Source organism: Nomascus leucogenys, chromosome 23 (assembly GCF_006542625.1).
Source record: "Nomascus leucogenys isolate Asia chromosome 23, Asia_NLE_v1, whole genome shotgun sequence".
Taxonomy (NCBI): domain Eukaryota; kingdom Metazoa; phylum Chordata; class Mammalia; order Primates; family Hylobatidae; genus Nomascus; species Nomascus leucogenys.
The window spans coordinates 28,825,498-28,851,629 of NC_044403.1; the positions used below are offsets into that span (position 1 = coordinate 28,825,498).

The 26,132-nt window shown below is 38.6% G+C and overlaps 1 protein-coding gene and 1 pseudogene across 4 annotated transcripts in view; one reads left to right on the forward strand and one right to left on the reverse strand.

Annotated features, from left to right (window-relative positions):
- Positions 1 to 26,132, forward strand: part of PARP11 (poly(ADP-ribose) polymerase family member 11) — a 67,877-nt gene that overhangs the window by 32,506 nt on the left and 9,239 nt on the right. For 2 of the 3 annotated variants that reach the window (XM_003273698.3, XM_030804639.1), the window contains exons 2-6: positions 14,509 to 14,637; positions 15,516 to 15,636; positions 18,296 to 18,371; positions 22,057 to 22,129; positions 22,211 to 22,341. In XM_003273698.3, coding sequence (XP_003273746.2) covers positions 14,509 to 14,637; positions 15,516 to 15,636; positions 18,296 to 18,371; positions 22,057 to 22,129; positions 22,211 to 22,341 — 530 coding nt within the window. The remainder of the gene's footprint in view (positions 1 to 14,508; positions 14,638 to 15,515; positions 15,637 to 18,295; positions 18,372 to 22,056; positions 22,130 to 22,210; positions 22,342 to 26,132) is intronic. The other variant, XM_012502324.2, reaches the window with a different exon arrangement.
- Positions 1,992 to 5,292, reverse strand: LOC100603234 (annotated as a pseudogene). Its single transcript, XR_004028300.1, has one exon. The product of XR_004028300.1 is annotated as an OTU domain-containing protein 4-like (transcript).

Consider the following 26,132-nt stretch of genomic DNA (forward strand, 5'->3'; position numbering starts at 1 on the left):
ACTCCTGAGATCAAACACATTGAACTTTCAAATCTGGTGTTTATATCAAAATGTGATTTTCATTAAAATCAGGTAAGCTAGTCCTACATAAAAAAGCATAAGCTGAAAGTGGAGGACCCTCTATCTTCTCATTCCTTAACTGAGCCACCAATGTTAAGAAAAAAAATGGCTTAAGCGGTACCTTCAACAACTATTCTAGTTTAGAAGGTGACAACAAATTCTTTCAATAGGTTCTCTCAAAAAATGTTTGCCACACAACCATCCCAGTCTTTACAATTTTTTACCTAGCACCATCATAATAAAATGTTATCTTTCAAAGTGCTCTCTAAAATCCTGTTACATTATCTAAATGCTAATCACTACTCAAATCAGCAGTTACACAGACGTTAGGTAATTAAAACAGCACAGAGGTAAATAACCATTATTACAGTACAGTGGCGATTCACTGAGCCCAGCTGGCATCCAAACATTCCCATAGGTTATCAGAGAACCCAGAAAACTCATGTTTCAGTTTGTCAAATTCAAGTGAATTGTATTTTCTTAAGTAATTTGCTTTATAAAAAAAGTCACCGCATCTGGTTTTGGCTAGGTATATTACACATGGCATGCAAAGAGAAATTACTACTATGTTATTTGCATAGCACTCAAATTTCCTGATCAGAAGATAATCTCAACATAATAACAGAGTGGATTTTCACATTGGTATGTACAAATAAGGAATATAAGCTACAGTTATTTTTACAAAATAACAGATGAATGAATACTGTGTTAATTCAGAGTTCAATCTCCAAATAAGAACAGAGTACAACATGCAAAGGGAACCTCTAGTGAATACTGCAAAGACTGGAAGAAAGCAGAATGGAAGATGTTACCTACCTAAGGGTAACAAGCTATAAAATACAAAGCAAAACCATTTTCTAGCAGCATCCTCTAGAAAAGAACTAGAAGTCACAATCATATTATCTTCTATACAATAGTTCCAGCCCTGACAAGTAGAACATGCAAGTGTAAAGTGAAAGTGATACACAACCAATGGTGCAAGGGAGAAAAAAACACAATAACTCTAGAAACCTGTCAAGCTAAAAATTTTTAACATTTCTTCTCACAAAATATTTAGAATCTGTCAGTGCATCAGTGTTAAAGTGGCATTAAAAAAACTTCTGCAGTTCTAACTGATGCAGGTTATTTTCAAAATGCATGGCATCTACATTTCTTTCGAGTACGCACCACGATATTTACACCAGTGCTAAGCATTCTTGGTGGAACCAGCCATTTCATTGGATTTCCTACTATTCTTCTATGCAATCTCAACAAATACCAAAATTCAAAAATATACCTTATGAATATTATAAGAACTATATACAACATTGCTAAGACACAGTTAATAGGCTGCCTTATGTGAATATTAAAGAGAAGACATTCAAGTTTGACAGATACTGAGATGAAAGGCCTTTGGGTTGGAAGCATTTTAAAAGACAACAGTGTTTTAGGCTGAGAATTGTTTGAGGCCGTTTATGACTAAGTCATTGCATAATAAAATACACATTTCTATTTGGTGCAACGTTATGTTTGGAATCTATAGTGTGTCAAATGGTGTATTTTCTTGTCATTTTAGTAAACACTATAAAGCACACATTTCCAACATTTGAACAAACTTATAAACTTATAAGGAAAAAAGCCAAACACTAAATCTATAATGTTTTATATTAAGCTGTTTATAAAAAATACTTTAACAAACATCTTCTACTTTTTACGGGGACAGTCACTTGATAAATAAACAGATTCCGAATGAAGAAAACTGGCAATGCCAGGAATTAACCTGCCCCCTTGAACTCATATCCAAAATGTCTTGTCCAGTATGGGAGTGAAAGTAAGGGGGCTGGGGAGAGGAAAGAGTTCCAACTGGGGTTTTTACTTTATTGTATTTTTTTAAAGCCTTCAGAAACATTCCACCTAAGAGTTTCTGTTAGAAAATACTTCGGCAACAACCATCAAGTGTGCTGTCCCCTATGGCCATCTCCCATCCCTGATCTCCTCCTATCTCCCCTAAATAGCCGTCCTCTGACATTTCAATGGTACTGACAACCTTCATCCCGACTTCTGCTTGGCTGTCCTTTCCAGGACTCCTCACTTCTCACATGTTGATATCCGCCCCTACCAGAATAGCCCCAATCACTTTTGTACTTCCTGCTTCCATAAATTTGATTATAGAACTGCTTGGATCTACCACTTCTCAAAATATTAGACACTTCATTTTCATCTTCTAAACTCTCTTCTTTTGGTCTTTGCACTCTGCTATCCACAGAGTTGGCCCCAGGGCTGACCACATCAGCAGCAGTCTTAGGATCTTTTACTTTTTCTGTTTTTTCTTTCAGACTTTGAATGGTCCTTTTAGGTTCAAGTTCAACAGGCACAGTTTCTCTCTCTCTGTTTAGAATCTGAGTGGGAGGATGAGCCTTTCCTTCTGCTACAGGAGGGATGGAAGCCAATGCCATATCTGCCTTTCATGTCTGGGAAGATTGCTCTGTCCGGCCTTCGTCCGGCTTACTGCTCACACTTGCTTCAGGGAGAGAATGTACATGTTCACCCCTGGCTTCTGGAAACTCATCTACTGTTGAAACTGAACCACAATCTTAGACAGATCCAGATTTTCCAGAGACAGATCCAATTCTCCTTTCTCATCAGAGGGCAGGACAATATTCTGCCTCATTACTGGATTTTCTATGAATCCCTGAAAAGGGTACCCATACCAAACATGAGGAAAGAAAGGAGGTGCAATAGGAACTGGGCCTAAGAATGGATTGAGTCCAAAGGATGGTTGGGGGAACATATTCTTGCCACTTCGCGACTCTTCAGAATCAGCATGCAGAAGCTGCCCAGAGGCCTCAGATTCAAGATCAGCCTGGTAAGACAATTGTCCATGACTTTCGGACACCTGAGATGGAGGGATAACCAGAGGTGAAGAAAATGTCGGCGGTCCAATCTCTGGCTGTGGCATTTGACCATTAACACTGGCCTCAGTCTGCATAGGAAAGTGGGCATCAGTACAGGTACAATCACTTTCATTCTGAGCAGCAGGAGCCTCTTGGAACCAGGGATTATGAGGATAAACAGGGACAGGGACCTTTGGGTACATCCTGCAGGCTGCCAGGTAGGCCTGGTGCAGAGGGTACAGGTAAGAATGTGGGGCCCACATAGGACAACTGTATGTCCTCACACCAAGATTGAAGAAGAATCGAAGAATATTCTTATCTTTGGGTAAGTCCTCCCCACAATGGCTCGATCTCCCTTTTCATTACAAGGAAACCCGGGATAGAGTGGGTCTTGATAAAGTCTCAATGTCTGAGGCAAAGGCATCAAGGGCTGGTTAACTGCCTGTACTGACACAGGAACTGGAAGGATGTTAAATGAGCTTGGGATACAGCAGAATCAGGTCCAGTGGTCAAAGTCTGTGTCACTGACAAAACGGGAATCGGAGCAGGGACAACTGTTGGTCCAAAAGTTTTAGGTTCACTTGGCCAGGCTGGCACAGTGGCTGGTAAAGAAGGCACCGCAGGAGTTAGATGTATCTCTGGAGAAACTAGAAGGGGAGCTGGATTTGACAAAGACACATGTTCTGCTGGCTTTTGTTCTGCAGGAGAAGGGCACTCTAACTTCTTTGACTTTGATGGTGATGAAACTTGCATATTTATCATCAGTAATATTCTCCAATGTGCTTGGTTCGGGTCTTTTATCCAACTATGTCCATGAATAGAGTCTTTGTCTTTTTGTTCTTCTGTATCCATTCTCCGCCTGCTTCCTTTTCTGTCACTTACATGTGATGACTTTCTCTGGACACATGGATTGCTACTCTGAGAAGCTGACTGACGGATGAGCTGGAAAGGGCTGGGAAAGCCTGTTCATCTCTGTTCTGAATCTCACAGAGTAAACAGGATTCTTCTATAACTTGGTTCTCTCTGCGCTCTTCTGGGGAAAGGCCGAAATAGATTCTTGACTTGTGTGATCAAAATCCTCAACTCTTTCACGATCAGGTTTTCTTATGATCTGTGAAGGTGTCCGGCTGAGATTTTTGTGCTCACTGGAGAATTTCTGAGACTGTGACCCCGAAGAATGACTGGAGAACGCACGTTGTCTTACTCCTGAAGGATGCTGCAGTCGAGGAGGTAGTGCTGATGGGGCTTTTATTGGCTTGCTTGGATTCTTTGGCCCTCTGTAATCCATATCAGAGTGGAAATTTTGTTCAGAAGTGGAAGGTTTTTTCATCTTCTTCCCTGACACTGTGTTCCAGCTTTCTGGGGGAGGTGCCTTGAGGTTCTTTGATGTGTGCTGCTTTCCCAGTTCTTCAACCAAAACTGGTCCATTCTCAGAATGAACTCCTTGAACATCTGCATTCAAAAATTTTCCATTGTGATCCAACCTAACTTGACATTTGTTTCCAACTTCATATTGTAAGCCAGCAGCAATGGAATAATCACGTTTTTGCTGAGCTTGTTTAGACTTCAGCCAAATTTCATATTCCACATTTCTATAGACTGCAGGATTGAGTGACTTCAGAACCTTTCTAGACAAAGGCAGGCTAGTAGAGTTCCCATTGTTCTTCAGCTGCTCACTGCCTGACAAAGGTTTAAATCCATTCACATCATCAGCAGCAGCAGTTTTACTCTTGCAGCTGTCATCCTCTGAATCCGATATTTCACTGTTGTCTTCAGCAGCTACTTCCAACGTGTCTAGTTCCATCACAATTTTACTAACATCAGTTTTAAATACCTTCTCATACAGCAATTCATAAAGGAGAGACTGACACATAGAAGAGCTTTCTTTATACTTTATGGGATACACAATAGCATAATGATTTCCATCTGAAAAACACAGTAACACCTTTTCAAGAAAATTATTTTCAGTTACTTGTGAAGGAGAAACATTTGGTTCCCAATAAATTATAAAATCTTTCCTGTACATAAGAGGAAGGGCACTTATTTCCATTTGTCCTACCCATTCCTGTGGATTTTCCAAACGCTTTAAATATTCTTCAAATGATCCTTCTATAAACGCTTCAAATTTCTCTCTGTTCTCTCGAAGACAGTGAATACAGGCCATTCTGACTTCAACATGGCGAGACTGAGAGCGCAATACCTGCTCCGCCACGGCCCGGAACAGGCACGACCCGTCCTTGGCAACCAGTTTCCGATACAAGCCCAGTTTCCGCAGATAGGCGTCCATGGGTGTCGCGTCCTCACGGGACCCCGCGCCGCCCTGGTGCCCACCGTCGGGGACGCCGACGGCCGCCTCCATGTTGCTGGTCCTGCTGCAGGCCAGGCCCGGCGAGGGCTAGCCCCACATGGCCAGGCCGCCGGCTGCTCGACGCCCCGGCCTGGAGCAGGCGGTGGCTCGGGCTGGGGCTGGGGCTCCGCGAGCGGCGGCAGGCGGCGCCGGCCCGAGGCAGCGGTCCCCTCTCTCCGGGCGCATAGGGGAGCCCTGCCTAATGCATGGCTGTCCGCACGCGGCCGCCTCCTCGGAGCGAACACGCGCCCACGACAAACTGGGGGAGCGGGATTAAGGAAAACCCCGAGAGTGAGTAGTTACTTCCCGACGGCCTCGCTGCCTGACTCAGGACCCAGGCCGGGGGTCGCCGCCCCCACAGGTTTCCTCGTCCGCACCGGTGTGAACCGAGAAACCCCCCCGCCCCTGGCGCGCACGCTGGGCTGGCTCAGGTGAAGCGGGGCCTGTGTTCCCCGCCCACTCCCCACGCTGGGAGCCCAGGAAACCAAAAAAGAAAGACGCGGCCTTACGTTTCCCCACCTGGCTGGAGGGCGCCCGAGGGGCGGGGAGCGGGTGGGGGCGCCCCCTGGATCTTTTTTTCTTAGTCTTAGCAAGACTTTGTCAATTTTTGTTTATCTTTGGAAAAATGCGGCTTTTTGCACCATTGATCTTTTATATTGATTTTAAGTCTCAATTTTATTTATTTATGCTCTGGTATTTGTTATTTCTTTCCTTCTATTAATTTTGGATTTGGTTTATTTTTGCTTTTCTAGTTCCCTAAGGTGTGCATTGTTAGATTGTTGTTGATTTCTTTTTTAAAAGTGTACTTTTTTGATACAGCTGTTTATTGCTATAAACTTCTCTCTTAGTACTGCTTTTGTTGTATGCCATAGATTTTGGTATTTTGTATCTCCACTTTCATTTGCTTTAAGAAATTTTAAATTTCCTTCTTAATTTCTTCATTGGCTAGTTGGTCATTTTGGAGCATGTTTAATTTCCATGTTTTTGTGTAGTTTCCAAAGTTCCTCCTTTCTTTGGTTTCTAGTTTCATTGTGGTCAGAAAAGATAATTGATATGATTTCTGCTTTTTTGAAATTGTTGAGACTTTTTGTGGCCTAAGATATGGCCTCTTCGGAAGAATATTTCCTGTGTTGATGAAAAGAATGTGTATTCTCCAGCAGTTGGATGAAATGTTCTGTAAATGACAGGCCCGTTTGATCTACTATGTAGTTTAAACCTGATGTGGTTTTTGTTTTTGTTGTTGTTGTTGTTGATTTTCTGTCCCTTACTTTTTATTATTATTATTATTATTTTTAAAATGTCTTACTTTTGCTGTTTTGCAGTCTACCCCTCACTTGAAGTCTATTAATGTTTGTTTTATATACTTAAGATCTTGGGTGTTGAGTGCATAGATATTTATAATTATTATGTCCACTTGCTTAGTTGACCCCATTATCATTATTTATTGACCTTCTTTATCTCTTTTTACAGGCCTTGTTCATAGTCTATTTTATCTCTTTATAAATATAGCTACTCTTTGCTCTTCTTTGTTTTCCAGTTGCATGGAATATCTTTATCCCTTCACTTTCATCCTCATGTGTGTCTTTATAGGTGAGGTCAGTTTCTTGTAGGTAGCATATATTTGGATCTTTTTTTTTTTTTCTTCCCCATTCAGCCACTCTGTGCTCTTTAATTCGAGAATTGAGTCCATTTGCATTCAGGGTTATTATTTATAAAGTCATCCTTACTAGTTTATTTTGTTGCTTATTTTCTGGTTGGTTTGTAACTGCTCTCTTCCTTTCTTACATCTTCCTTTCTGGTTAAGTGATTTTCTTTGGTCGTATGTTTTAACTCATTGCTTTTTATTTTTAGTGGGTCTATTATAGGTTTTTACGTTACGGTTACCGCCAAGACTTACAAAAACATCTTATAGATTCAACAAGTTGTACTATGGAGAGATTAGAGATCTTTGTAATTTAGCTGTTGAGTATCTTTTTTTACCTGCTAGGCCTGCCTCCTTTTAAGCACTAGATAGTGCCTTTCACTCAGGTTTTTCTCAGCTCCAGTAAATAATTAGAACACTGCCCATGCTGAGTGGGAGAGGTACCAAAGAGGTTATCCTGGCAGCGTGGGAAGGCTGACTTGGAGTTTGTGCTCCTACAATGTGGTGTTGCTGAATAGCCACTCTGATTTGGTGTCTCCTTTGATTGAGTTACAGAGCAGTTTCCAGGGTTAGGGACTGTAGTCCTACTTGACTCCTTTGTCTCTGGCTGTTTTCAGGGGTAGTTCTCCCTTCAGGTACTCCCAGTGCTTCCTGTAGATTGAGGTAGGGACAGGTCTTCTGTCAGGGAACCCAAGATGGTAGGAAAGCTGGTTGGCCACCTTAATCTCACTTTTTCCAGTGTAGAAATCATGAATCAGGGGAAAGTTTTCTGTATGCTTGATGCTGGGCTGATTTTGTGGTGAGGCATCGTGGGTAAGGAAATGCAATTCCATTACTGTCTGCTCAGTTTTTTCATTCCTCTGTGTCCCTGGGAACTGCCTCTCCCTACATAATATTTGCATTCTGGGATATTGCTGGTGATAATCTTGGTGCTGTGTACTTGTTTTTGGTTTTCTGTGGGGGCAGGGAGCGAAGCCAGCTTTCTTTGGCAGTTCATGTGTTGGTTTATGTAGTTACTTTTAAATCAGTCAAGAGATGAAAGGAGAAATCAGCAATTATACCTTTTACCAGCACTCTTTTGTTCTTTTTTATCCCCCATGGATTATTATTAATGCCTAGTATCATTTCAGCCTGATAAACTTCCTTTATTATTTTTTGTAAAGCAGGTTTGCTAGCAATGAATTCTCTCAGTTTTTATAATTGTGGCAATATCTTTATTTCACCTTCATTTTTGAAAGATAGTTTTGCTGGTATAAGATTCTTGGTTGATAGGCGCTTTTTTTTTGTTTGTTTTTTACTTTATGTATTTTGAGAATGTTGTCTCCTAACTTTTGGCCTCTAGGGTTTCTGATGAGAAGTCAGCTGTTAATCTCGTTAGGATTCTCTTATATGTGATCAGTTGTTTTTCTCTTGCTGATTTCAAGATTTTCTGTTTGTCTTTGACTTTTGAAATTTTGACTTTGATGTGTCTGCATTTGGATCTCTGTGTTTTTCCCTTTTGGAATTTATTGAGCTTCTTGGATGTGCAGATTTATATCTATACACACACACACATATAGATGTGTGTGAGTGTGTGTATATATATGTGTGTGTGTGTGTGTGTATATATAAAATTTACAAATTTGGATAGTTTTACTTTCTTTGAAGTTTTTCCTGTGCCTTTGTCTCTCTCCTCTGCTTCTGATACTACAGTTATTTATATATTGGTGCACTTAATGGTATCCCACATTTCTCGAATGCTCTGTTTATTTTTCTGCAATTTTTTCTTTCCTTTCTTACATTTCATCTATTACATAATGTCTATTGATTTATGTTCAAGTTTGCTGATATTTTCTTGTTCACAAATCCACCACTGAGCCTTTCTAGAGTTTTTCATTTTACTTACTATACTTTTCAACTCCAGAATTTCCATTTGATTATTTTAAATTTATTTCTCTCTTTATTGATATTATTTATTTGATGAGACATTGTCATCATAATTTCGCTTGACCTGTTAAGCAAAGTTTCATTTAGGTCTTTGAACATATTTGTAATAATTGCTTTGAAGTGTTTGTTCAGTCTACCACCTGTACCTCATCCAGAGGCAGCTTCTTTTGGTTTTCTGTGTGTATTGATCACATCTTTATGAAGTTTTTTTATGTCTCATAATTTTTTTGTTGAAAACTGGATATTTTAAGTAACATAGCAACTCTGGATACTGATCCCTATTGTGGTTGTTTGGTTATTGGTTTATGTGTTTAGTGATACAGCTGAACAAATTCTGTAAAGTTCATTTTCCTCACGGTGTGTAGCTTCTCATATCCCAGCTTAGATTTTTCCCTATTGTTTTTAATCTCTTAGCCTGACTACTTACGTGGCATTTCTGGATCGGCATTAGACTATGTACTGGTCACAGGTTGTGCTTGTGTTCCCTTAGGTAGTTTTAGATTTTTACCCTTAAGTGTTAAATGTGCGTGTGGCTTGGTGGCTGCTATTATAGTTCAGGGAGTTTACATTTTTTTTTTTTTTTGTCCTACATTTAGCCAGGTGCTAGTAGCTTGGAAGTTAGTTCCTGAGAGGGCCCAACCTTGAGCATGTACACAGTATTCCAGACTGTCAGGGATGATAGTGCTGTTTCATTTAACCCTGGCTTCATAGGAATTACCCCTGGGTCAGAGTAGATTCTGTTAAGTTGTGTTTGGCCAGAGGTTGTGATTAAGACCCTTGTGCCAGTGAAGTTTCTACCCTGTGTTGATGGGTGTGTGTATAGCTTAGAGAATGTTTTCAAGACTGCCCCATGTTCTGCCCTGATCATTCCTGGGTGGATACAGCCTAGTGTTTTTATACTGCCTTTCTGACTCCTCTATGATCTAAGAGGGCTCTTCTTGGCTGTCTCTGGTTCTCTGCATTAAACTTCTGCCTGCTCTGCCATTCTGCTTGTATTGGATCTCTTAGCCTTTCTTAATTGTTTTTCATTAAGATTTCCATGTTTTCTGTCTTTTTTTTTTTTTTTTTTTTTGAGATGGAGTGTCACTCTTGTTGCCCAGGCTGGAGAGCAATGGCGTGATCTCGGCTCACTGAAACCTTTGCCTCCTGGGTTCAATTGGTTCTCTTGTCTCGGCCTCCTGAGTAGCTGGAACTACAGGTGCACGCCACCACACCTGGCTAATTTTTTGTATTTTTCGTAGAGTTGGGGTTTCACCATGTTGGCCAGGCTGGTCTCAAACTCCTGGCCTCAGGTGATCTGCCCATCTCGGCCTCCCAAAGTGCTGGGATTTGTAAGCCCCAGCCCCCTGTTTTCAATAATGCCCTTAGGCATGGGGTTCTCTCTTTTCCAAATAAAGTCAATCCTCTCAGGTGGAAATGTAGAGCTCTTTGTCCTTATGGCCTGCCTTTCCTCCTGAGCAAAATCTCCATGCCACTGCACCTGGGGCTGAAGGTGAGAGCCTTTTTTCCCCAGAGTAACTAACACTCCATTCTTAGAGTGGGCACTGGAGTGGTGGTAGCAGCCCTTGGTCTTCTTAGCTGACTGCTCCTGGCACAAAACCTCTACTCTGGGAGCAAGTTGGGGCAGTGGCAGTTAGGGCCCAATATTCTCAGCCTGCTGTACCTGGAATAGAAATTCTACCTTTTGAATGGGGGCTGTGTAGGGAAAGAGAGACCGGTCCTCTGTGTCACCTCTCCAGAACAGAGCTTCTACACCTCTGGGCTGAAGGAAAGGAAAAACACCAGCAGCCTGTCCCTCCCAGGGTGAAACTAGCCACAGTCTGGAAGCCTGAGGGAGAGGGAGCCCTCTGCCTGTCTTTTGGCTACATGTACCATAGGTAGAGCCTTCATAATACGGACCTGGTGGGATGTGGGGAATGGTGCAGTTTGTAACTCAAACGCCACAGACTCTGACTTGTTCTGAGATTGAGTAAGTTTTCTTAAATGAATGTTTCTCCACTTTTTGTATGCCCTTAGTACAATTTCCAGAGACTTTAAATGTTTGTTTTTTAAAATAATTTTCAGCAGTTTTTAATTTTTAATTAACTAATTTTTGTGAGACAGGGTCCTGCTGTGTCAAGCTGGAGTGCAGTGGCATGATGTTAGCTCACTGCAGCCTCAAACTCCTAGGCTCAAGTAATCCTTCCATTTCAGCCTCTCAAGTGGCTAGGACTACAAGCATGCATCAGCATGCCTGAGTAATTTTTATTTTATTTTTTTTGTAGAGATGGAGTCTCACTATGTTGCCAGGCTTGCCTCAAACTCCTGGCCTCATGCAAACCTCCCTTCTCAGCCTCACCAAAGCCCTGGGATTATAGGTGTGAGCCACCACGCCCGGCCTACTAGTTTTTAAAATGTAGTTTTGCCAGTTCCACTGAGTTCATTATTCTGTCATTCTGGAAGTTCTCATTCATTTTTAAGCTCTTAAGATCAGGTTTGAGATCTTCTTTATATGTAGAGGCAAGGAAGTTATTATTACCAAATATAATTTCCTCAAGATACTATACTCATGCCAACAAAATAAATTATACTTTGTTATAGTAAACTAAAATTTATATCAGAAAACTTGAAACCAGTCTGGAAGGCAGCCTTATTTTCCTTATATAGACCAGGATTTTGACTTTAAACTCATTTTCCACACAGCTTTTCAATTTGATGATTCAGACTGACTGTTTCCAGGCTCTGTAAATAAAGATTCTCTTTGTAACAGATAACATTACAGACAGGTTCTACCAGCATACCCATTGCCCTTGAAACTTTACAGAATGCTTTGCTGCTTTGTACTAGCTTTTTCTTCTTCCCAGCCTGCTTCTAATTACGAACAGGAAAATCAGACAGGATATGGCATTGTGACTGAACAAGTTCATTCATCTAACATTATTAAATACCTACTTCATAACCGATAACTGGTGAATATTCTTTTTATTTCCTATAAATGTGTCCTAGCCTAGAGCCATTCTTACTATGGTTGCGGTATTTTAAAGTTATTAATTTAAATTTGACTTAACTCTTTGAGCATAATTATGCAAAATCATCATTTCTTTGGAGAGAAAACTTACTGTAGAAAATTGAAATGTTTAATCTTATAAAATGCATCTTTTGAAAGAAACCCAGAGCATCTGTGAAGCAAAGCAATTAAATTAAATGTTAGCAACATAGGAGAGGAGAAATACCTGTCCATGTGTGAAAAGGAGACAGTGGGGCTTGGTAACTTAGGGGAAGAAGTGATGTTCAGGAGGCCTTAGGTGTTTCTTTAATATTCTCTGTACTGCTAGCTGTGAATCTAGACAAAAAATTATATTATTCTCTGCTTTTTTTTTCCTGACTTTAATTGGAAAATAATCACTTATCTCTCCTGCACATTGAATTGTGGAAGAAAAAAAATAGTGTAATTTGATAAGGAATTTTATAAGATTTGAAGTGCTTTAGGAATGTTCAATACAATGGTACCTGTCCCATCCAAAGCTATTTATAACAGAAAGCTCTGAAAGGATGTTGCTGAAACACTTTCATTTATAATCTAGCCTAAAGCGAAGTCTTAGGTAAGGTGTTTTATAGCGGAGCACACATGTTATATGTATGCTGTATAAAGGGAACTTTCCTATTTTCTATTCTCTTTTCTAATAGAGAAAAGATAGAACTCGTAAGGCAAATATTTTTCTGAACTATTAGCTCCAATCTCATTCTTCCAAATTTTTCTGGTTATTTTCAGAAGAAAAACTAAATTTACGTCACCCTTTCTTTCCTTCTGTCTTTCTCACAGTTAAATGGCCCAATGAAATGAACATTAATGAAAAAAAAAAGCAGTAGGAATTGTGAATAGTTTACTGGACAGTTTGATCTTAAACTTTAAATCATTGTCTTTATTATGTGGTTAAAATATGTAAAGTAAATAGTGGGTCCTAAACCAGAAGACTTTGATCCTAGGGTGTTCTATTTTTCATTTCTTAGAAGCCAACCAGATTTAAAACATGAAGAAAAAATGGGAAATAATCGTAAAGCATTGCTTGAGTTTCCAAACATATATAAAACATAACAAACCCCCTTCACTGGGGTCAGGCACTGTACTTGGTACTTTACTGCACTGTCTCATTCATTTATAGCAACAACCCAATGAGGAAGGAGTCTATCATTTTTCATTTTGTAAAGAGCCAACTGTGGCCTAGACAAGGTAATAGAAACTTATTCCAGGTTACTACAGCTTCTGAAAATAGGATGGACATTTTAAATGATGGAATTAAAAGGCAAATATTTTCTGAATTACCCAGTAGCACATATTCTTTGTTAAAAAAAATCAATGATACAAGAAATCAAATTTTTAACAAGTCGTCAGTAACTCTATGTTTTTATATGTGTATAATTATCCACACACAAACACAGAGTGAGAGAGAGAGAGATCTGAAAGATATGCAGTGAAATTATAGCATTGGCTAACCCTGGTGAAGAAAGGTGAGAAGGTACCAGGAATGGAAGTGACGGTTAAAAAAGTCTTTAGCTTTATTTTGAATGTTCTGATTTTTTGCAAGAAGAATATGTTTTATGTAGTGGTTGTATAAACTTAATAATTTAAAAACCCTCAAAGAATGAGGACAGGAAGCCGAATTCCAGATTGAGTTTAATTTTCTTTGACCAGCCTCTTTGTCTCCTTTCTAGAGACTTCTTGATTGCAATACCCAACCAAGAATGTTTAAAACTTTTCAAAGGTAATGCATATGTGAGTGAATTGGTGCAGCTAAAGTTATGAAATCACTGATAATGAAGTATAAGACAGTATGTGATGGTGGCTAAGTGCATAGACCCTGAAACCAGGATGTTGGGTTTGAATCTTGACTTCCTCATCGTATGACCTCTCTATGCCTTAGTTTCCTCATTTATAAATTTGGGGTACTGATAGTACCTGTCTCTAGGTTGTTGTGAGACCTAAACGAGGTACCATCTGTGTAGTACTTAGAACGGTAGCTGGCACATAGCAAGCCATATAAAGGTTACTATTATTGTTATTTTATCCTGACACTTAGAAAAAGTGGTGGTAGATCGTTATATATACATCGAGACTTTTTTCTATATATGTGTGTAAACATTTACATACACTTAATATACACACACATTCACAGGAGTAAGTATATTTTTATTAAAATTGGATTATACTATTTCTATTTTTTTGTAATCTTTTACACTCAACACCATATAAATATCTTTCCATGCCATTAAATGAAATGACTGTCTAAAATAAAAATTAGATGCATTTGATCTTAACCAGTGTGATAGCATGGGTCCTTTTGACCAAATACATCAGCATAAGATAAAATCGAAAATGCCTGGGGCTATGCTGAAACCTGAAGTGCTTATTGATGTTGATCTAGCTTACTTAAATGCTTGAAGAGACACTGGCGTATTCTACCTAAGATGATTATTACTTGCCTAAATTGTTAAGCAGTGATGTCCAACATTTTAAATGTTTATCTTCAGAGCCAATATGAAAGATGGAAAGCTGTTTTTAAAGGGTCATGGGAGGAAAGACACTTGAATACCACTCTTTGTAAAGAAGTAAAATGATCTGTAAAAATTATACTTGTTATTAATAGGAATATTTCTTCCTCCACCTCTTTCTGACTTTTCAGGAGATGTTTCACAAAGCAGAAGAATTATTTTCCAAAACAACAAACGATGAAGTGGACGACATGGACACGTCGGATACCCAGTGGGGCTGGTTTTACTTGGCAGAATGTGGGAAGTGGCACATGTTTCAGGTACCTCCTTTCCTTTAATTTAGCAGAAGTGTTTTCGATTCACTTAGCATCACCTTGCTGATGTATGTAAAATGAGTATAAATATAGAACTTGAAGTCAAACCTTAAGGAAATAAAATTGTTTAACTAAAAGAAAAGTTAGAAATTCTTCTAGTCCTTTTCCTTTTCTTTTCCCCAAGTTTTCACACTCATGTATTTAGAAGAAACAATATGTGTTTACTGTGTGTACAGAGGGCAAATGTGACTGAGAGTTGCTGGTGTCAGCACATCTGAGCAACTCCAAGTTTGGTTTGGTGGACAAAGAGAAAGGGAAGAACAAATCCATATTAAACACTTCTGTATGCCAGGTATTATGTTAGGTGTTGTACATTTATTTTCTCCCTTATCCTCACAGTAACTTGGAAGCAGACGTTAACATTCTGTCTTACAGTCAAGGAAAGTGAAACTCAGAAAAGTTGACGTAATTTGTCAAGGGTCACACAGCTAGTTAAACTGAGATTTGAATCTGTACTCAAAACCTGTAGTCTTTTTTTAACTCTACTAAACTATATAAAGAAGATTTAATTTGAGGCACTTAGAAAGTATAATTATTGGAATAATCTGTAAAAATTGTAATTATCTGGAAAAATAACTCTATTTCTATATATATCTAGTTATTGAAGGGGACTCTAACCAGTTGTTTCTTCACTGGAGATCCTTAAACCATTTTCAATATGCTGGCTTAGTTGTGATTCTCCCTGTGTGTTGGGAACTAGAACAGGTGATTAGTAAGTTTCCCTTGTCCCTCCATTCCCTGTCTCTATGACCACAGTACCACCTCTGTGGCCAAGTCATTAATGTGAACAGCTGGTAAATGAAACTTTCTGGTTTGTCTTAAAGCCGGATACCAACAGTCAGTGTTCAGTTAGCAGTGAAGATATCGAAAAAAGCTTCAAAACAAACCCTTGTGGCTCCATTTCTTTTACTACTTCCAAATTCAGCTACAAGATAGACTTTGCAGGTATGTTTTTTTCCCTAATAGTTGTGTGTTTTTAGTATATTGATATGATAAAATCTACAGCTCTGAAGGTCAGGATTAGTGGATATATTTGCAAACAGTGAAGTATATCTTTTTTGTTATATACAAAAATACCTCTATAAAAATTCAAGTTTTAAAATCTTGAGCAACATTGCCTTTTATAAAAGGTGTTTATATGTTTGTATATATTAATGTATGTGAAGATTGTCTTATATATTAAGTGCATTTAATACTTGTCTTCTGAGGAACACAAAACACTCTATCAGTTGTTTTATTCATCCCATCAGTCTTTTGAAATAGGTAAGAACATTTTTACTTTTTTTTTTTTTTTTTTTTTGAGATGTCTCGCTGTGTTACCCGGGCTGGTGTGCAGTGGCATGATCTCGGCTCACTGAAACCTCCGCCTCCCGGGTTCAAGCAATTATCTGCCTCAGCCTCCCGAGTAGCTGGGATTACAGGCACCGGCCCTCACACCTGGCTAATTTTTTTGTATTTTTAGTAGAGACAGCATTTCATCATGTTGGCCAGGCTGGTCTTGAACTCCTGACCTCCTGATCCACCCGCCTCCACCTCCCAAAGTGCTGGGATTACAGGCGTGAGCCATCTTGCCTGGCCAGAACCTTTTTACTTTAAGGATCAAACAGATGTTAAGTGAGAAAGTCATAGGTAGCTGGCAGTAGTTTGAAGAACAACTTTTAGCTGAATGACCTTTCTCTTGATGTCTTTGTCAGAAAATGATTTCTTTAATGGACATTGCCTTCTGTCATTTTCTGATTGATTTGGCTCTTCCAGAGATTAGCCAGATAATCTGGAAATCAGCCCCACTTTGGATTTCATCTGTGATATATGGGCATGTTTTGGGGTATCCCGTGAAAAACCTGATGAACTGAGCTCCTCAAGTTTCAAGGTGTTAGTTACAGCTATTTATTGCTTAGAGGCAAACAAGACCTGGATGGGAGGGTTTGTTAATATAAGTACGTTATGTTTGCTGCACAGCTTAGTCCTTTAGCTGTTCTTTCTCAATTGCTGTGAGTAGTGTCTTTATGACTGTGTTAGTAGTGTATTGTGGCTGGATAGGCTGGTGAAACGTTAGGAAATCCCCTTGGATGAGCCAAGGCCCAGAAACAGTGAAGGGGATTTGTCCAGTAAGGGATTGATGGAGCCAAATATGCAATAATTATTATCCCACCAAAGTTGTTTTTCTTGCTTTTTTTTTTTAATTATCAAGAGTTAAAAACCATTAGAGCCTTACTCGTGACAAGCCATAATTTTTTAATGCCATTAGGCAAATAAGCAGGATTTAAGAGGCCCTGACATTTGTCCCTCTGTTGCAGTCTAGGCAGAAGGTGTCTGGTAGGCATTTTTGGTCATGTGTCCAAGTATTTTTGAGGAAGAACCAAAACCGAAGGATATGCACAGACAGCAGACCTCATGTAGAGGATGAACTGTATCAAAGCATTTGGTAGATAATTCAGCAAGCCACATGTTTCGGAAGGAATTTTTTTTAGTAGATTATACTTTTTGGAAACTTGCTCTCAGAAAAAAGTTTATTAAAAATATCATTATTAAGGAATAGGAGTTACATATAGTAATAACTCAAGTTCCCCAGCCCTCTATGTAATGATCCTGTTTCAGAGGCGTGGATATTAGCATTTCACATGTACTCTTTGCAGTTATCAGCTCCAGCCATTCTGCCACTAGCCAACTCAGGTTTTCTTTATAAAAATGGTGAAAAGTAAACTCAAAATGAGACGGTCCAAGAAGATGGCATCACAGGTCTTGCTCCACATGCTGAGATGATCTTGCTTTCTCCCTGAACAGTGGTAAATCCAGTATGTATAGAGTCTAGGAGAACACAGAAAGGACAGAACACACTTTATACTAGCCTTGGCCTGGGTGGGTAAACCTAATCATTTTGAAATGGAATGATGTCAATTAGATGAGATAAACAGGCTAGAATCTTACATTAAGAATCACTGCTAAACTTTGAGGAATGAAGAAATGGACCTGGTAAATATTGGTATGACTGAGGCATGGATGAAAGCAGAAAATGATACCTTTAAGTACTTAGTCTCTTATCACTAGAATCTTTTCATATAAGTTTGTACTGGGTCTAGCCAGGTTTCCTATTTTTTAGGTTTAGTTATATAATTAAAGAGAAATCAGGAAATGTAGAAATTTTTGAAATTCTGTGAGTTGTACAAGTTTTATAATAATTTCCAAAATTTTTGGAGAGATGAAAGTACATTTTTCTTCTTAATAAACCAACCACATTTAATACTGTAATTTCTCTCTTTCTAGTACTCTTAGCTTTCCTAAGTTTAGAACTCTCCTAGTTTAGTGTCTGTTTAACCTAAGTGTGATACAGAAGGGGAATAGACCGTGCATACTGAGCAGTGGATGAAATTAGCATCTTTATGTGTGAGCTTACATCAAGCAATGAAGCTGTGCTTCCTTGAATAGCACCTTCACAACATGCTACATAGCTGTATGGTAAAGTGCCCATAATATACTATGCTTGCCAGCTACTCCCAAAGCTCCGTGATTCCTGATCATCGCATAGCGTGGCTATTAATCTTCATGACACTTTATAGTACAGTGTGTTTTTATGACTCACCTAATATCTTGTCTTTGTATACAGAAATGAAGCAAATGAATCTCACCACTGGAAAGCAGCGCTTAATAAAAAGAGCCCCCTTTTCTATCAGTGCTTTCAGGTATGGTAAAGAGAATAGGGGTGGAAAGAGTGGGCTTTTTTTTTTTCTTACTATTGGACAGAAAAACAAATAGACTGGAAATATTTTGGTAGGTCATTTAATAATATTGATCTTTTAAATATCAAATCTTGGGCCAGGCACGGTGGCTCACGCCTGTAATCCCAGCACTTTGGGAGGCCTAGGCGGGCAGATCACGAGTCAGGAGATTGAGACCATCTTGGCTAACACACGGTGAAACCCTATCTCTACTAAAAATACAAAAAAATTAGCCAGATGTGGTGGCGGGCGTCTGTGGTCCCAGCTACTTGGGAGGCTGAGTCAGGAGAATGGCGTGAACCCGTGAGGCAGAGCTTGAAGTGAGCCGAGATGGCGCCACTGCACTCCGGCCTGGGCGACAGAGCGAGACTCCATCACAAAAAAAAAATAAATAAATTTAAAATAAATAAATAGATATCAAATCTCTCATTTGTTGACAAAATAGCAACATTTTTAAGTGCTTCCTTTCATGTTATCCTTCTCCTTCTTGTATATTTACATTTTATAATTCTTTAGAACAGTTTTCATGTTAGTTACAAAATACCTTATGGTCTGTGCTCTAAACTCACAAAATAACCCACTGAGGTAAGTTTAAATTGTTAACTTGGAAATACTCTCTCAGAGCCATACAATTATTGGGGCCATAAGAACTAGGTAGTTGTTCACTTTGTTTCCACCTACATTGATCTCCATTGGTCAACTTCTGGGAGTAATTTCAAATTTGCAGAGACTAAGGGAGTCCTAAGGAAGATGGTAGAACAGTGGACAACCGTATTGCTTTCTGTTCCCTGGAACTTGGTTGCAAATTTTCTTTTTTGCTTGCTCTGGCCATAAGAAGTCTGAAAAAGGAGGTATAAATGTCAGAAGACAATAAATATTTATTATTCATGTGAATGGACTTGAAGGAAAAAATCTTAAAGCATATCTCCTATTTTCTAAAATGACTCTTCAAGCAAGTATTGAAATTCTTTTTGTTCAAATAATTTAAAATGAGACTGGAAAAAAAAAAAGGTAGCATGTTAATTGCAGGGAATGCCTATTTGCTCCTTCCAAGGAGATTTTTGAAAGGGTTAAAGAAAGAAATATTTGAAGTTTCTGTCAGTTTGTTTTTCAAGACTTTTGGTTTTATTTTAGCATTTATTTTGGTTTTATTTTAGCATCACAATTTAAAAGTTATTCCAAGTACTTATAAAATGAATGCTCTAGTACTTCTGTGGAATATAGAGAATAGTATTTCCTCACTAGCTGCACCATATCCACATTCTTTAGTACAAATAATATAATAAAAGAATCACTTATCTTCAGAAAGTATTTAATCTGGGAGAAAAATGAAAAATGAGACATAATAATGGAAGATGTTGTTGTAATTGTACATTGTATCTGCTGTGCTTTGGTGGAGACAAGAAGCACTGTGATGGGATCAAACACTTTATTCTGTCACAGACTGTACAATCCGTAGAACAAAGACAGGACAAGGAGAGAATTAAGCAGAATGGAGGACAATAAGCAAGATAATAATAAAAGGAGAGGATTGTTTAGGTAAGATACAATAGGGTGTTGAAGGTCAGTAGGTGCTGATACAGAAATATTTATTTACTGTGGGAATACATTGAGCATTTATCACATGCAAGTTAAGTAATACATGCTTCCTATTGGCAGGGAGTTGTTTAAGGCTGTTGACTACATAAAAACTAAAAAAATTTTTTGGTCATAGCAAAAAGATACTTTAGGCCACGTATGTTTTAGGCATTTTTTTTTTCTCACAGAAAATTGGGAAAATATTTTTATTCATTGTTGTAGTTGAAGGGATATTCTCCATATTATATGAAGTACTTTTAGGACTCTCTACATAGAAGATCAACATGGGCAGACAATTTGAACAGTTCATACAACCTCTCTCATAATAAGATAAAAACAAATTAATACCAGACTAAGTTTTACTATCAGATTGACTACAATTCAAAAGTTTGATCACACACCTTTTTGGAGTGGTTGTGGGAAAACAGGCAATTTCTGTATTTCTGGTAAGAATGTCAGTAGGTACGTTCACAGACAGCATTTGGTTGGTGTCTGTTAAAATCATGAAAAAATATATTCTTTGACTCAGAAATTCTATTTCAAATATGTTATTTTACAGATAGACAAGTGGACATGTAACATGACAGATGAACAAATGTGTTCCTGCAGCATTTTTTTTTTTTTTTTTTTTGAGACGGAGTCTCACTCTATTGCCCAGGCTTGAGTGCAGTGGTGCCATCTCGGCTCACTGCAGACTCCGCCTCCCGGGTTCAAGTGATTCTCCTGTCTCAGCCTCCCGAGTAGCTGAGATTACAGCCGCACGCCGCCATGCCTGGCTACTTTTTTGTATTTTAGTAGAGACGGGGTTTCACTGTGTTGCCCAGGCTGGTCTCAAACTCCTAAGCTCAGGCAATCCATCTGCCTCGGCCTCCCAAAGTGATGGCATTACAGGCATGAGCCACCGCGCCCGGCCAGCATTCTTAGTTGGAGACAAGCTAAATATTATTATGGTATATCCATACAGTGGAATGCTGTGCATCTGTAAAATAGAATGCATTCATTCATTCATCCAGTACTTATTGAGTGTGTACTATGCACCAGGCTCTGTTGTAAGCACTAGGAATAATGATACTCTCTATGTACTGTTACAGAAAGATCTCTAAGAATCTATGAAGTAAAAAACAAAAAAAACAGGTGCAATAAATGTATGCTTTATGCTACCATCTGTGTGACCAAAAAGCTTGGCTTGTATTAACCTAAAGAAGCTCTGAAAGAATACCCAAGAGACTAAAATAATAATTACCAGGAGATGGGGCAAAAAGTGAGACTTGGACATACCAGGGACTGGAGTGGGAGGAAAACGTCTCACTGTATATTTTTTTATACATATTAATTTTTAAATCACGTATTTGATTTTTTTCTTTAAAATAAGTTTCAAAAAGGTAAACTAAAGATCGGTTTGAAATTTATTAATTTATTTAGTAACCTCCAATCACTGGAGGCGATTGGTGTGTTATGTTCAGCCTTTTGCTATTAAATCCCTCAACATCACTGTGTTTTTCTGTATTCGCATCCGGTGGTTTGAACATGTTTGATAGTTTTTAAGATTTACTGACTGACTGTGCTAATAACCCTTAAAGTTAGTGGACTGTTGGAGAGAATAGTGGGCAATTAACAGAGAAAAGTTTAGGTTTGACTTAGATCTTGGAGAACATTGAATGAATGGTTGAGGAGTTTTGATTTTATTCAATAGACAATATAAATACGAGTTTCGGCCTTTTGTTTTCATCAGGAGCTTGATTTTATTTTTAATTTCTTTGCCTAAAATCTTCTTTACATTTTAAAGAAATTTTGGAAATTTCAAAAAAACAAGACAGAACTAAGCAACTGTTTTTGAAATTTTTATGATATGTAGGGTTGGATATTTTCCATCAAAAGTTCACTATTCATCACCTAAAAAGTAGCACACATAGACATTCAATAATTTTTAAATAAAGAAACCAAAGGCTATATTTAATTGCACTTGTCACAATACCCTGAAAATGAAAATTAAGCTTTGAAGAAAGGCTAAATTCTTGACAGTAATTATAATCGGCTTCTGATATTTTGTTTTGTCTTTTGCTGTTTCAAGTTACATCTGTGAAAACGAGGCCATCCCTATGCCACCACACTGGGAGAATGTGAATACTCAAGTACCATATCAGGTAAGAGTAGAATTGACTGAATATACCAATGAAAGAAACCGGAAAGGGCTGCAGTAAATCTATGCAGATTTATTTTTCCAGCTTATTCCTCTGCACCATCAAACACATGAATATAATGAAGTTGCCAATCTCTTTGGGAAAACGATGGATCGCAGCCGAATTAAAAGAATTCAGAGAATTCAAAACCTAGATTTGTGGGAGTTCTTTTGCAGGTGAGATGATTTCTAATCTGAAACTTCTCTTTACCACTATGTCTTTTATGGTTAAAACATAAATATTGAATTGTATTAATTTTCAGTGGCGTAGACATGCCGTTTTTCTCGTGCCATATTTTGACCTGGTCTCAGGGCTCTTCCTCGGCATTCTCAGGGAGTGAAAGACTTGCTCTGTAAACTTTGCTTGTAGCATTGCAATGCAAGAAGCTCCTTCCTTTCAAGGTTTAGAGCTATGCATCTTGGCTGAAATCAGCATTACAGAGGAGTGTCAGAGCTGTTTAGCTTTGTTGATATGACTTCCTTGGCTAAGCCTTTTATTAGAAGTCTCTGCAAACACTGTTTTGTTTTTAAATCATACTATCTTGCCAATAGTCTTTTGTCTGTTTTATTTTAAAGAACACTTTAAAACATACCTTCAAATTTCCTGCTTAACCTAAAGTTTATTTTGTAGATTTAAAATCTCAATTCCTTACTAGATTTAAGTGGGAAATGACCCATTAAGTTGGGTGACTCAGTGTTCACTTAACCAAAATAAAGTCCATTACAGAAAACTTAAAGCTATTAAAGGTATTATCCAAATTAGCCTGTTCTGCTGTATTTTTTATGACATGTAAAAAAATTAAAATAAGCGGTTCTCTGAAATATTTTCAATTAACATTTGTAGATGAGATTTGGTGTCTGATATTTTTAAATACATAAGCTGACTTTTAACTTTTTATTCAGAGAAATTGCAAATAAACACAAAAGTAGAGTCTAATATAATGAACCTCATGTATCCGTCATCCTGATTCAACATCTATCAAGATTTACCACACTTTAATAAACTATCTCCTTTTTTGTTATTATTGTTGTTGCTGAAGTATTTTTAAGCAAATCCCAGACCATAACTCATTTCATTTCTATATACCTGAGAATTAGGCTGACTTTTGTTTGGTAATGATACATGGAATTCTTTTATGGTTCTGACTAGTTAATATGGCCTGCGTACACTTCAGGTTTTATTCTCATAATAGTTTACGGTAATAAAGGGCTTTCAGCTTGCGTTCTTTATAGTCTTGGGTCTACTGGCCAAACCAACTTTTATTTCTGATAATAACTGAGTTTAACTGAGTTTAGACAGTTTAATTTAGTTCTTGTTTAGATGATTCTTTTATAGAGGAAGACAGAAGCCTCTGCCTCCTTTGACTTTATTCTCTCAGTGAATAAAGTAAGTTTTTCTAAAATAGTCTGATGAAAATTTAATTCATTATTCTTCATCAGCCCTCTGAAGTGGAGATCAAATTGGTCTCCCTCATAACTTGAGTCCCCAATTAAATCATAGTGGTGAAAACGTACCAGTGATTCCCTAGAACATTTTATACTAAGAATTTCACTGGAAACAGTTTGACTCTGGTGATGCCCTTCATGGTTTTATGTAATGTCAGCCTATAGAAATCTGTGATGGTAAGTGAACCTGCCACCTGAAATGACAGTACAAAATACTGAGTCTCATTATAAGGGCAGCATGTCATTTTGACATCATCCTGAATAACTAAAATAACTTGGTCTGTCTCACTGTCACAGAACCTACAACTCACCATATAGGTAGTCAGGCCTACATGAGTCCATCCAGCAATAGTTTTCACATTGCCTAGGCCTCTCTTACTTCCCCCACTTCTTCTAACAAAAATGTCTCAGTACCTACTTTATGACAAGCACTGTTCTGGGCACTTGGGATATAATGGTACAGAGAACCATAGCTTGGAGAGCCAGACCATTGTAACACAGAAATGTAGGGGTCAGCACAGGGCGTCATGGGAGCACAAAGTGAGGGGATCCATCCACCTTTGCCAACAAAAGTAGGGGATATGGAGTGGAGTGGGTAGAATTAGGGAGCCCCAGACACCAGTTGGATAGGAGAAGGGCATCTCAGGCATCAGGGACAGTAAGAGCCAAAGTCTGGATATAAGAGGTAGCACAGAAAATTGAAACAGCTTCAGATTGAACAGAAATTAGGTAGAATGGTGAGAGAGGAGGCTAGAATGGTATCGAGGCAGAGCATGCAGGAGTTTGTAGTAGCACCACTGGGGTGGCTGTGTGATCGTCTTTAGTAGCCTTGAGTTGGATTGAACCAGAGTGGAAGTCAGAGAGTTATTGGGGGCTAGACCACGTGGGGCCTTATAAGCTAAACTAAGAGGTTTGGATTTTTTTCTGGGACAGTAGAATGCCATTGTAGAACTTTAAGCAAGAGAGTGATGGATCTGATTTGCATTTTAGAAAAATAATTAGGCTGTGCGGTGGAGAAGGGATTTAGAGCAGTGGTTCTCAACTGGGAGTGATTTTACCTGCTGGGGGACATTTGGTAATGACTGGAGTCATTTTTGATTGTTAATGTGGCAGGGTGGGGGTGCTACTGGCATCTACTGGATAGACGCCAGGATGCTAAACATCCTACAGTGCATGACACAACAAAGAAGAAGCCTTCACAACAAAGAAGTGTCCAACACAAAATCTCAGTAATTTAAATCACAGTTCACAGCAGGAGACCAACTTGGGAAATTGTTTCAGTAATTAAACTGAGACACATTGGGTTGCCTGATCCAAAGTGGTATCTGCTGTGTTGGAGCAAAGAAGACAGTTTTGAGGCATTAGGGTTATAGAATGGTAGGGCTTGGTGCCTCACTTACTGTATGCGATGAAGTGGATAAGGGAGATGAGAAAGATAACTCCCAAGTTTTTGGCTTGTTTTACTTAACTAAGGGAGTATCAGTAGGAACATCTTTAGGGATGATGGAAAGGGAGTATTAGTTGATATACAGCAGTTGACATATGGGTCAGGAGTTTAGAAGAGTGGTGTGGACTAGAGACAAAGGTTTTGGAGTTGTTAGAAAATGTGGGGTAATAGAAACTATAGGAATGAAGAAGGTGACCAGAGAGTGTATGTACATTAAGAAAAGAAGAAGGCCGAGGGTCAAATTCTGGAAGGGATGAACAGAGGAAGAGAAAACCCAAGGAGGAAACTGACAACCACAGAAAGTGGGAGAAAACCAATAGAAGATGTAGTCACAGAAGCTGGAGGGAGAATGTGGTTTACACAAGTAGGTGCCATCTGTACGATTACATACTGAAAAGATGTCAAGTAGGATAAATTTGAAAAGTTCCTTTGCATTTTTCAGTAAGAAGGCCATTGGTAACTTAGATGAAAGCAATGTTGGTAGACATCATATTGTGTATACAGCAAATGTTGACAACTTTTTCAAGAAGCTTGGCAGTGAGGAGGATGAGAGATGTGAGAAGACAGCTAATGTGGGATTATTGTTATGTTACGTTTTTAAAATTTAATCATGGGAGAGAACTGAACATTGTAATTGGAAAGGACCTATGGAGAAGGAGAATTTAAAAGACTCTTAGAGAAAGGGTGGAAGGGCAGTTGATGGATTCCAGCTCCTGAAGAAGTGTGGTGAGATGAAATTCTGAGAACATATGTCAGAAAAGGAGATAGAGAAGGGTGGTCCAGTTATGTTTACAGGTAAGTAGCGGTAGAGGATGAAAAGAGGAGTTAGGTTAAGGAGTTCCTTCCTGATACCTTCCATTTCTTTTGTGAAGGAAGAAGGGAGGTCACCTACAGAGAATGAAGTGTAAGGAGGTGTTGATAAGAGGGAAAGAAAAGGGGAAAGAGGAGATTTGAAATGGCCACTGTGGAAAATGGGGTAGAACGAGCTGTCTTGGGAACCATAGGATTTCTGTCAGTGTTGAGGGCTTAGCTAAAGTATGTGAATTTATAGGGCAAACCATGTTATGTAATGTAC